Here is a 12221-nt window from a genome sequence, read left to right as displayed (position 1 = left end):
TTAAGACACGTTCTCAGCTGGGCACAGGCCCCAAAGGACAGAACTCTATTAATCAATGATATTCTGAACTTTTTAGCTGGTATTTAAGTTTGCATTTTAAGGTGTCCAGCACCAGTAGGGAAAGAATAATCTAAAAGCCTCCCTGTGCTGATTATCTTTGAGTAATATAAACTTTCAAGCGCAATGCAGGTGGTTATGGTAAGATGACATCATGGATTTTCATCTTCTATCCAAGGGAAACCACTGTCTTCAACTAGCTGTATTTTTAATGAAGTCGAAGTCCAAAATAATCCTTTATTTTCTACTTCTGGCTGTGAATTGTAACAAAATACGGAATGAAAGAGTGAGGAGATATACAAAGTGGATTTATACAGCACCATCCTACCCACTCAGCTGCAGCAACACTTGGGTCTTTTATCAATTTAACTGTTACAGTGCAAGTGGGGAAAAAAAAATATCAGAACAAGTCATGAATTCAATTCTGATCCAGTTTGTAACAAGTAGGAAGCTGTAGTTTGAAAGCTGTGAATTCAAACGTAGGAAGAACAGTGTTCCTCAAAACCCAACAGCATTTGTAGCAAGCAGCACTTCTGTGTAAAACTCAGCTCGGGCTCCAAAGAGCCAAGACACAAACGAAGGGGAATAATTCTGTTTCCTCGCTAGAGTTACCTAGAGGACTGAGAACTTAGTGAAATCCAGCATTCAAAGTTTTTTTTTAAAGGCTAATTAAAAGCAAATACATGAAAAAAACCCCCAACTCTTCCTTGTGATTTATTACCATTATACCACCTGAAATTCTTTCATCTTTCTTTTCTGGAGCAGTTAGAACAACTTTATCAGTCACTACCTCCTTTCCAATGCTAATTCTTCATTAACAGTGGCTTCCCAATTTCCTTGCTCCCTTGCATTTCAACCTATCTTTTCCTCCCCCTTCCTTATCCCATTTGTTCTTTCACTGATTCACCTGCACTAGAGGACTACCAGCTCTCTTGGGAAACACTGCTGTGACATTATTTTTCTCCTTAATATAAATAAAGAAATAATAATCTTACATCCTGAAGCAGTGCTAAAAGCTAACCCTATTGATTTCAGCAGGCTTGAGCATTTGTTTGAACCTACAGCATTTCATTGCCTAGCAACTTGTGCACCCAGTTGCTTAAGGTTACTATGGTGATGGTTTTCTGATGCAGACATACTATCAAAGAAATGATCAAGAGCATCTGCCATTCTCACACTGCAACTTCAAGGATTTCCTCCATTGCCTTGCCTTTTATTTGGCAATATGAAATAAATGTCGGAGACAGACACGAAACTCACCCGCGTGCCGTAAAAACAGCTGACATGAATTCTAATTTCTACCCATCTACACACCTGCCTGGGTGTACGTGACTAAAGGTCTTGGAAGCAAGAGAGACAATGATGCCACTTGCTTGCAATCATGCCCACCCCACTCCTTCTAAGATGCAGTGTCATCAAGCCCCTCTTATGGCTCTAAAAGATCCCTTTTCTTTCTGCTATTTCTGCACCAGAAGAAATACAGAGAAAAGAGAGAAAAAGAAATGGGGACAAAAACAGAATTAAAAAGGAAAGAGAAAGACTAGGTAGAGCCCTCCTCTGCTTCCTGCAAGAAACAAAGGAACTCAGGCAGGACTTGTGAAAGGTAAGTATATCAGTCTTCAACATCACCGTCACTGACCTTATCTTACAGGTCAGAGAAGTTTCAAGCACTGTTCACTATCACTGTTCACTGCAAATTCTTTCAGAGATAATCAGATCTGTGTGTCTAGTTTAAGCCCCAGCTCACAGGGTAGTTTAGTGCTGTGAAGAAACTGCAACATAAAAACAATTACCGTTTTTTCAGAAATCTCCTTTACATATGAAAGTATAACAAGCTGGTCGCAGAGAGGTGCAAGTCCACTGATATAGAACTCTGTGTCGAACTGGAAAACTGAAAAAACAGAAAGACAACAGATTGTTAAATAAATGAGTATGTATGAACTACTCCTTAAGAAAAACAAGCAACTGATTTTCAGTGGCAATCAACAGCATGCAGTGTCACCTCAGAGAAACGAAGACTCAATACATATAACAAACCTATGGACTTCCCAGTTGGATTAGTGAGATGAAAAACTACATTTAACAGACTAAATTCCATTAAAGCTTGCAAGAAGAAATGTTTGTGCTCCAGTATGTGCTAGAGATGAAACATTTGAAATGAAGCAAACTCAAAAAACTTAATAAAATAGGTAATAACCGGAACACCTTCACTGGTTTCATATTTGCAGCAAGCTCATGTAGCCATAAGATAATCACACCTGCTACACCTATTGGTATGACATATGAAAATACAGGATCATTATTTATCATCACCTTAAACGTCACAGGAAGATTTACAGATACTCTCATTACAAAGAAAACATATAATTAAATAGTCCCTTTTCTCATTCATAAAACTGGAAATGTAATTTCCTAAAACTGGTCTTGAAATCAAACACTTATGTCATGAATATTTTGAGAAAATAAGAGGGTGCTGAACCGTATTTACAAACAGGCTCATTAAAGCTGATCTCTGCCACAGAAATAGCTGTTTAGTTTTAATCTGTTGGATTTACACTGCAGGCATTCAACACTTGGGAAGCCCTTCTTGTGAGTTCCCCCCTCATGAGGCCCAAGACAGGAATCATACAAGTGGTTATATTAGTAAAGCTTTTACCTACAAGCTTTTACAAAAATATCAGATACATCACCATTTTCTCTCAAAACATGGGTTTTGGTGAATATAAGCACAAGTAGGCAAAAAAAAGAAAGTTTCCTTGCTTACTGCTTAGCACGCTACATTACTAATATCCACTCTTTACTAAAATAGTTACTAATTATTTTAGTAAAGCAAACAGAAAATACAGCATGATGACACTAAAAATAAAGCTATTTTCTTTAGCTAGGGTAATTAATAAGGAACAGGAGAAATGCTTGTTCTCCCGCTAAAGGGGAGAAAAAGGCTGCAAAGTAAATTACAGATTTGGCACCTATCTCTCAGTGAATAAACAAATACTGCCTTCTCTTAATGACTGCTGACTCTTTGACATCACTGGAGGGGCAATGCATGGCACAAGGTAAAGCATTCAATCTCTTCTAGGGGAGATGTACATAATTATTTAGTTCTAGCCTGCAAGACTGATGAGATTACTGTGAGATGATTTTAAACAAATGACATCAAAACCACCTACATAATATATTTTATTCCCAGTTTAAAATTTAGTATTTTGCATTTTAAAAGAATATGGAAGGCAGAAGGAAAAACATGGAAAAGAAAATACAAAGTTAAATACATAATGCTGGCTAGAAGGACAAGCAAAGGAACTTTTGTGTCAACTTTAAAAAGTGAGAAGAGGAGGCATAAAGAACATTGTAGTTTCAATTTGCAGAGGAAAACAGTGTAGAGAATGGTACATTTATAAACATTATGGGGACAGTTTTATAAAACCACATGTATTTCTTTGACTTTCACTGGAACTTTAGTTCATCTGCCAATGAAAATGGTTGCAATGTCACGTAATGGCATCTTTAGGATCAAGCAGTAGTACTGTTCTGTGAGACAGAAATAAATAAACATGTAATAATAATCACTTCAAATTTTGGTTTTAAATAGAGTTTAGTTTCCTTGGTTTCACTTTCAGCTTTCTCTCAGCTCATCCTCTTCAAGAGGCCTCACTGAAACACAACGCTCAGCTCTGCTGCTACAGACTTGAACAAAGAATAGCTAGCATAGACAGTGTTTCTTGACCTACTAAAAAACCTTTGATGCAGCTAATCAAAAATGCTTTGCTGAAAAAAATTATAGAAGTTACAGCTGCACAGAACACTAGTAGGTTAATTTGACTTGGTCTCTGGACACTTCGTTGTAATCAAGGGCAAACCCCCCAGAAAATCCAACACAGAGGTATTGCAAAAATGCTGTTAATTTGAAAAGGATCTAAAACAATTAAAACAAATGCAGTATCGAAGTAAATGGGAATGACCGAAGTATAGCCACATGTCACGAATGCCTGCCATAAGAGAAGATAAAAGACAGGCTGACAGTGGACCTACTTTATGTTCAGCTTCTATGTACAGCTGTCAAAGAAATCACCAGGAAGCAAAAAGAAGCCTGTAAATCATTTTTGTTGTTCATTAAACAAAATGGATGATACACACCACATTAGGGACATAAAACAATATATGCTATACTATTTACCCAAATCCTACAAAGCAACTTTCTCTGGGAATAAAAGATCCACACACATGTAGTGGACTGAAACTAAAAGAAGTTTATTTTGTTTAATCAAATTTGAAAAAAACACCCCGCCTCCCCCCTACTTTTCCACTTCAAATTTAGAGAGTGAAATTCTAGTTACAGCCAGAGGTTTTTGCCAATGATTTCAATGGGGTCAAGGTTTCAACTCTGTCTTCTGAGAAAGTAAGCAGGAAGCAGAACCAGAATTCAGAGAATTGAAGTGAAACTTAGTGCACAGAGAAAAAGAAAGAGTCTTTTTTTCTGTTTTCTTTAATTCCATATGATTCTATGAAAGAAATGGAAAAGCCAGTGCACAAGCTAATTTTTAGGTAGCCCACTCATGTATCATCATCATCAGAGCCACAAAGCATCACAAACTGCCCCGGCTGACCTAGAACTCTGGTGCACTGTTAGCTCTTGGGATGATGCCATTATACATTCGAAAATTACCTTTTAGCCAGCTACTTCAGGTGCTTTTGCAAAATCTGCAGTCATTGTTGTACGTCACAGTACAGCATATCCTTGTTTTTAATATGGTATCTCCCTGACCAGTGCTTTTACCGAGCTAGGTTATTTATGCAGAAAAAACTCAGTACACCTCAGTACACATCATAGCTACGATCATGTTCATGCAGCTGCATTTAATATAAAACATAAAAAGACTTTTTTTCCACGGTATGTGCGTTCAGTTCCAGCTAGAGGGTCAGAAAAGGTCCCATATAAGTAACACTTAAACTGTCTTTAGATGGATAGAAGCAAATCACAAAGCATAAATGAATATGCATGGTATATTTTTGTTGAAATGAAAGAATTGAAGAAAACACAAATCTTATTTTTTTCTATATTTGTACTTTTCTCTTAAAATCTTCATGTACGAACACCTGCCCCGGCATTTAAGTATTTCCTTACAAATGATTTCTATCTCCCATAAGACTCCACAACAGTCTTCATATATTCAGCTTTCCAGGGCAGACCTACCTCTGATTAGAGGCCCAAGAAGAAAGCTCAGGATCTGCCCAGTTAAAGAAATGTCAACCATGTCTCAGAAGGAACTGTAAACTTCTGTGGAGGAGCCATGAAGTAACCCACGTGAAGGTCCTTTATTTGGGCTCAAATATCCTTAGAGGTCCCTGCAAATTTTCTACCTGTACTGCCAGCTGTGAAATCAAGCAACTATTTACCTGATCATACACATACTGCGATGGCATTTTAATGGACTACCCTTCCTTGAATTTCAGTAGGAAGAGCAAGACTAAAATCAATGTCAGGTCCTGTACATCAATGATTAGCAAAACTTGATGTTTCTGAACTTGGAATTCATGTCCTCTATCATTTATTTATAATGAAAATGGTTGGAAAAGTCATATTTAAATTTAATTTTGTTCAAATGTTGAAGTTTCAGAAAAGTTTTAAAGCAAGTTTAGCAACCACTTTAGCAACCATTCTATATATAACTTTGAATGCCACACAGCAAAGAGCATGAGTGTTTTCATTAAAGCAAAGCCGGGCAATGAAATTGATACTGTTAATTGACATGATCACTGAATAAAAATCACCAGCTAGATTCAAACCCAAAGCTCTATAAAGCCTCTGTCACTGAAAGCTATTGTCTAAATAATTGCTCGCAGTAACGAATGGACTAGAGCAAGTATTTTGCAACAAAACAATTTATCTCACTTACAGCATTACGCTAATCAGAAACATTAGGAAAAAAGTCCACTACCTCATCATGCCAGTAATCACCCACGTGGTGAGGTCTACTCTTTCATTTAAATTAGAAAAATATTTTGCTTACTGTAAGCACTGTTACAGTTCGCTTTTCTACCTGCAGTCAGGTCGTGTAAAATAAAAGTGTTACCGTGGTGCTGAAATCATCTTACCCACGTGCCATCTCACATAGCAATAAAAATCACCTTTACAAATACAGAAATTGCCCTTCCAACTCTCTAGCTACAGACACACACAACCTTTAGAGAAATCCTGTGGAATCCTGATGACACCTGGAAAGTCAGGAGCTTAGGTTTCAAACTTCAAAGCTCATTTTCTGAAAAACTCTTCTGTCCATTACCAATTGAACTAAGAAAACTTTGATAACCAACAGGGAAAATATTCAGCAGCCTGATAGTCTTCACTAATTTTACTAAGAAATTTTAAATGATTGGTTTGGCTTGTGGTAAAACAAGGTGAGCAAAAGTTTAAGTGGAATCAGCTATATAAATGAGCTGTGTTTTTTTCCTCTTTTTTTGGCAATTTGCTTCTCAGAGTGCAGCAGACTTGCTTCACTGAAATTCTAATTTGTGGGCAATTCAGAGGAAAGCAGAGGAGAGACTAGAGCTCAAGAGGAATTGTTGTCTGGTTGGTACCAGGAATTAAGCTGAGACTCCTCTCATAAAATTTCTGTTAAAATAAATTGAATAGGAAGTTTATAACTGACGTGAAGTCTTTTACTGCCTTCCAGTGTTAATCTCTATTTTCCATTATCATTAACAGTCTGAGTGACTGAGGCAGAGATAAAGTACTTCTCCATAGAAGTATATTAAATCCCAAGCCGCTGGACCACCGAAGACTAGATGACGTGTTTCATTTTGAAAAGGCAACGAGGAAATTTGTTCATTAGCAACCAGCCTTCTCTCGGGCTCCCATTTAGGAAGGGTTCCCTGTTCAGACCAGAAGTTGTCCAGCATTACAGCTTTTGTACACGCATCAGGAGCGAGCACAGAGGTCAAGCACTCTTTAAGAAGGATCACAATGGCATTTAGTCCATGTTAAGCCTGTAATTCAATACCAATACTTTCTAATCAATACACTACTTCACAGCAGTAGCTGACAGAGCTAAACTGATAGGATCTGCTCAGCTAACATTCATTTAAACCTAAATAGAAACATTTCTCTGGAGTTTATCTTCAACACCGAATGAAGACCCACAGAGGCAATGAACTGTAACGTATAGCCAGAGACAATGGAAAGGATTATTGAAGAAAAGCACCATTAATATACTGAAAGATGTAAATAAAACTAGCAATGCCATACAGCTCTTAGTGCGTGAGACCTGTATAATTCATTTGATTTCTCTTTCAGGTAATCACAGCATTATCTTCTTTAAAATAAAACAGCTAGACACAGTTCAGTGATGTAACTTTCCAACACTAGAGGCCATCTGGTTTAGCATAATGGTAAACATGATATTTATTTCCTGCCTCACAGTAAGTATAGCTATGTGTCAAGACAGAATCAGAAGATGAGGCGGACAGTGTTACACAGGATCCTATGTACCTAATTTGCAATGCAGGAAATTCTCAGTTTCCTTATTCACTGGGCTGCAAACCACTGAAAAAACATTTGTGATACACTAATGCCATCACAGTTTACTATACGCTACCGTGGGACTTGGAGGCCCTCAGAAGGGCTCTAAAAGAGCATAAAGTTGACACTGTTGAAACATGAGAAAACACTGTAGTATCACAGACTTCATGTGCACTACCTTGACAAGCAGAGAAGCAAGTATGAAGTTCCCTACTCCACTCCTGGTTTTCATGCCAGGTGCAAAACTCTAAAAGCAGAAGAGGGGGAAAAAAAACCCCAAACCCTACACCACTAAACATGACAGAAGTTATACTGTCTCATGGGTTTCATTTTTCATAAGATTTTTCCAAGATGTTATGAGTCAAAACATCTGAAGGATATCCAGCTATCCTGCCAGTGAAGGGTGCTATCTTCGAATTCTTTAAATTAAGAAAGTGTATCAGCTTATGCATCCACTTATGATTTCAATGGTCTTGCAAAAAGACTATTTTGATTGTTGGTCTGCTCATTAGTAATATCAGACTTTCCAGTTACACTTTTTAAAAGTAAAGTTGAAATAAAATTGAAATAGGTGCCATGGCATGACACAAGCTCGCAAGAAGACCTCCTATATGACTACATCAAAAGTTACTGTAATTTATATTGAGAATTGAACAAATAACGTCTCTCTCTTTTTCCCTCCCAATTTAATACCCACAGTCCAATGAATGCTGCTGCATTTGGCAGAGCTGTTTCACTGCTCTGACCTGAAACCAGAAAGAAAAATCTCAAGCACGTCATTAACATTTTAAGTGAGATAAAACACCAGTCCTCAAGAGTACAGAGAAGATATTAGGCTAAAAATGTGAGATGAAAAAATTACTTCCACCTTCAGGTCTGCACCTAAATTATCTGATGATAGCTTTTTTTCTGTATTTAAACAAAGTTCCAACAGACAGTGATGTGAGACTGGCTCTCTCCACGGAGACACATTATAGCTGAACTAGACGTTGCCTCTGTTCACTCGTCACACCATTTAATTATTTTCTGAAAGCTACTTACAGGTACAGACAAGATTATACAGAAGATCTGAGGCTAAAATTCAAGACTGAACAACTTCTTGACAAAATTCTCTAAAATATCATAGAATTCCACAGCTAATTATTGTGTTAGGGACTACATAATCTTAAACAACAAATAGCTTTCAGGTCGCAGTTAACTGTCAGGCACGCCACAGTCTCTTAGTATCCAGAGTTCCTATACAGTTTAACAAGTCTCCCAGTTGATTTTCAGAAGCTATTTAAACCCAGGTTTTTTTCTGAAATCAAAAGGCAGAATACACACTTATACTATGCGCCATTCTAATCTGACTCAAGTCAGTCATTACAGTCAAGACAAGAAAGCACCAAAGTTTACAGACTGTTCATCACTCTGGTCTGCAGCATCCTAGAGGCCCTGTTTCTCTTCCCAGCACTACCTCTTCATAGGTACTTCCTTACACCAGAAGAAGCTTCTGGGGTCAATTGTGACATTTTGTTTATACCCCGTCTTCCCTCCAAATTTCCTCTGAATCCCACTTTACTTAATACGTGAGTTCCGTCAAGATATTTGCTATAATCAGCAATACTAAAATATATCATATTACCTAAACTAAACAAATAAGAAAGCAAAGGAGAACAGAACATGAAAAAGCAAAAAGTCAACAAAAAGAAATTCAAATCAATTTTCTAGCACTGTAGCAATGAGATAATTTTTAAAATAAAATAAGAGTTATGAGCAGTGTAGTCAAACAACACATAATTGAATAAAGTAGTATCTATTTTCTCCTTACTAACACACTGACCATCATTTTGCCAAGATGAAAAACCAAGTTCTATGGAAGAAACTGAGTAAAAGGAAAGTTAAGACATCCGTTGTTCACACGAGGTTTTCTAATTTTAAATGATCACAGAATTGAAGACTCTCTACAAAACCAGCGCCCTACGCAGGGCCAAACAGCCCCCATCTATGCAGGACGACATTATTAAAACCTCATCAACTAATAAGGACTACTCTGAACTGTAATAGCCTTCTGAGGCTAGAAAGTGAAAACAGACCTCTAAAGCTTATGTAATTTTGAAGAAGAGCGCATTCATACAATCATACCTATTTCCACATAGCGGTTTGGAAGGTCACGCATTTCACTGGCATGCCGTTCTTTTACTGAGCAAATCTAGGAAACAGAAATTTGGATCATTATGATACAAACTGTAATTCCTACAATGAAACAAACTTTTCCCAAAAACTCCTTTTTGAGTTGAGTTATTTTGAAAAACACAGGCTATAAAACAGTGATGAGGCATCACTGAATAAGAAAACCAGACAGAGAAGTTGTAACTGTAGTCCACAGCCTTATTAATACACTGGGAGAGGAGAAGGAAGATGGATCACAACAGACAAATCTGAAAACGTCTGCCCACCACGATTTCTTCACAGTAGCGTATTTGTGAGTTCAGTTTTGGTATTGTCTCACACTTTGTGTCTCATCATGTCACAATTTCAGTAAGAATATGCAATTGCAACTCCTGGCAGCAAGAGGAGAGTATGTACATATAAAGAAATGCAAGTACCAAACGTTGTGAAGGATACACAACACAAAGGGGAAGACGGATGCCAAACTTATGACCAACATCCTCATTTGTAAAACTCTAAAGCTCCAAAAGCTTTTTATGCTTCACCTACTTCACTTTACCCTCCCTTTCCATCTACTCCTACAGAGCACTTTTAATTTCCCACCGTGCAGTGATGTAGCAGTCTGTTATTAGAAAACAAGTAACAGGTTTGTAACAAACTCATGTCAGGTGTCAGTCTTGGCAAATCAGTCAGTCTGCAGCACACACAGTTTAGAAATGCCAGTTTCCTGCTGAAAGCAGAACAAAACCCCAAGAAGCCTGTCCCTCCCCTCCTTTTTTTTTCCCTATGGTTGACTCCTCAGCCCCTCCAAAAATACCTCACAGTAAATTGTTCTTCCTTAATATTAATCAAAAGAAATGAATTCAAGAGCCCACTAAAAGCTTTCAAAAGAGGAAATCTCTCCAAGGCACAGAGGAGAAAAGTGTCCCTGAGGATTACATTCGCTGCGTGCTCACACACAGAGATCTGTCTGACCGCTGGGTGTCTATCACTCCTCCTCCTCATGAGGGTCAGTCCAATGACATTTCTATAGCAGCAGGAGTTCTGCACACTGTAGTCAAACCAAATTCTATTTTTTTCGATTGTCTTTGCTTTTCAGAAATAATCCTCTGTTTGTCTGTGATAACAGCAAGCATTTATTACAAAGACAGGTAATTGCACCTTTACTGAATTTCCCCAGCCAATAATCAGCGTTAAATTATCCTTCCAGCAAAGGCTGCAGGGATACATATCTGGGCGAAGGCTTATGTCGTCTCGAGGCACATTGGTAATTCTTTGCTTTGAGATCATGTCAAGTATCTTCACACCCTGAAAGTTTAAACACAAGAGAACTTTATTCAGTATGACAAACTCCTACTCACCACATCCCACATTATTTTGTATGCCAAGGCAGCCATAGCAGTTTATGGCATACGTTTCAGGGTAGGACTGGGCGTGCCAACAGAAAAAGCAGTTGATATAGAGACCCATCTACCCCAGGAGGTGACAGAAGGAATGAAAGGTTTAGAGTAAGTTACATAATTTAAATTCACATGCCAAATGAAAGATAGAGTAAGGTAATCAGTGACAGATTAGCAACTCCAGTCCTGAACTGGCTCATCTGGTTGGGCTGGTGCTGCTGGAGAAATGAAAAAATCCCAGCTCTTCCATAAAAGCCCCTGTAAGGAAGCAGAAATTTCCATCTTGGGAAAAGAACAGATGTGAAGCAACAACTCATTAAGATAAATGAAGCCAACTTGTACTACTCCAGAAATGTACTTCCACTTTTACACTGCAACAGAAAAGCAAGCATATTTAAATGATGCTTGGCTTTGCAAGCTGTGAATTTTCACTGCGTCCACTAGATATCTCCAAAACTAACAGAATAAGAAGTCTAAAGAAAGGAAGATTAAAGTCATTTGAGAGGAGAGAAAAAAATAAGCTATTAATTTTCCATGCCATTTAGAAAAGGTGAGCTATAACTCTTCCAATACCAAAATGGAGATTAATTTCATGTTAAGTAATGACTTTTCTTAGTAATTTAAAACCAAAAATCCTCAAAATAAAACAAAGCATTTTAGTAGGTATTCCTTTAAGCTCAGTGAACAGCAAAAGTAACTTTCATGATCACAGAAAAGGGGATGGAAGGGACCTTGAAAGGTCAACATCCAGGATGCCATTCTGTGTTAAGATTTTTCTAGTGACAAAACTGATTTAAAAGATTCGCCTGCCTGTTTCTGTTCCCCTCCACTGCGAGTTTCTATGTCCCCAGCTGCACAGATTCAACTGTTTTTAAGTAAGAGAGTCTAAACATGGGGACCACGATCTAAGTCAGGTTTTACACCTTCTTTTTATAAAAAAAATCACAAGGAGCAGTAAGTGCCATAGGGGTGGGCTGGGATTTTTTTTTTTCAGTGCTCTTTGTCACTGAAAATCTGTGAGCGTGGAATGCAATCCTATTGGCATGTCTCAGGTTAATAGCCATCAAGGCTTCAGAAAAAACTTGCACCCAGCA

General features: G+C 37.8%; 1 protein-coding gene across 2 annotated transcripts in view; it reads right to left on the bottom strand.

Moving 5' to 3' along the window:
- The window catches only part of VPS41 (VPS41 subunit of HOPS complex), a 101634-nt gene that overhangs the window by 34318 nt on the left and 55095 nt on the right, over window positions 1-12221 (bottom strand). For both annotated transcript variants that reach the window (XM_069859794.1, XM_069859795.1), the window contains exons 9-11: window positions 10889-11035; window positions 9701-9767; window positions 1851-1948 (exon numbers count right to left, since the gene is read on the bottom strand). In XM_069859794.1, coding sequence (XP_069715895.1) covers window positions 1851-1948; window positions 9701-9767; window positions 10889-11035 — 312 coding nt within the window. The remainder of the gene's footprint in view (window positions 1-1850; window positions 1949-9700; window positions 9768-10888; window positions 11036-12221) is intronic.

This window comes from Phaenicophaeus curvirostris, chromosome 6, assembly GCF_032191515.1.
Source record: "Phaenicophaeus curvirostris isolate KB17595 chromosome 6, BPBGC_Pcur_1.0, whole genome shotgun sequence".
Lineage (NCBI taxonomy): Eukaryota > Metazoa > Chordata > Aves > Cuculiformes > Cuculidae > Phaenicophaeus > Phaenicophaeus curvirostris.
This window is presented reverse-complemented; position numbering and strand designations above follow the sequence as displayed.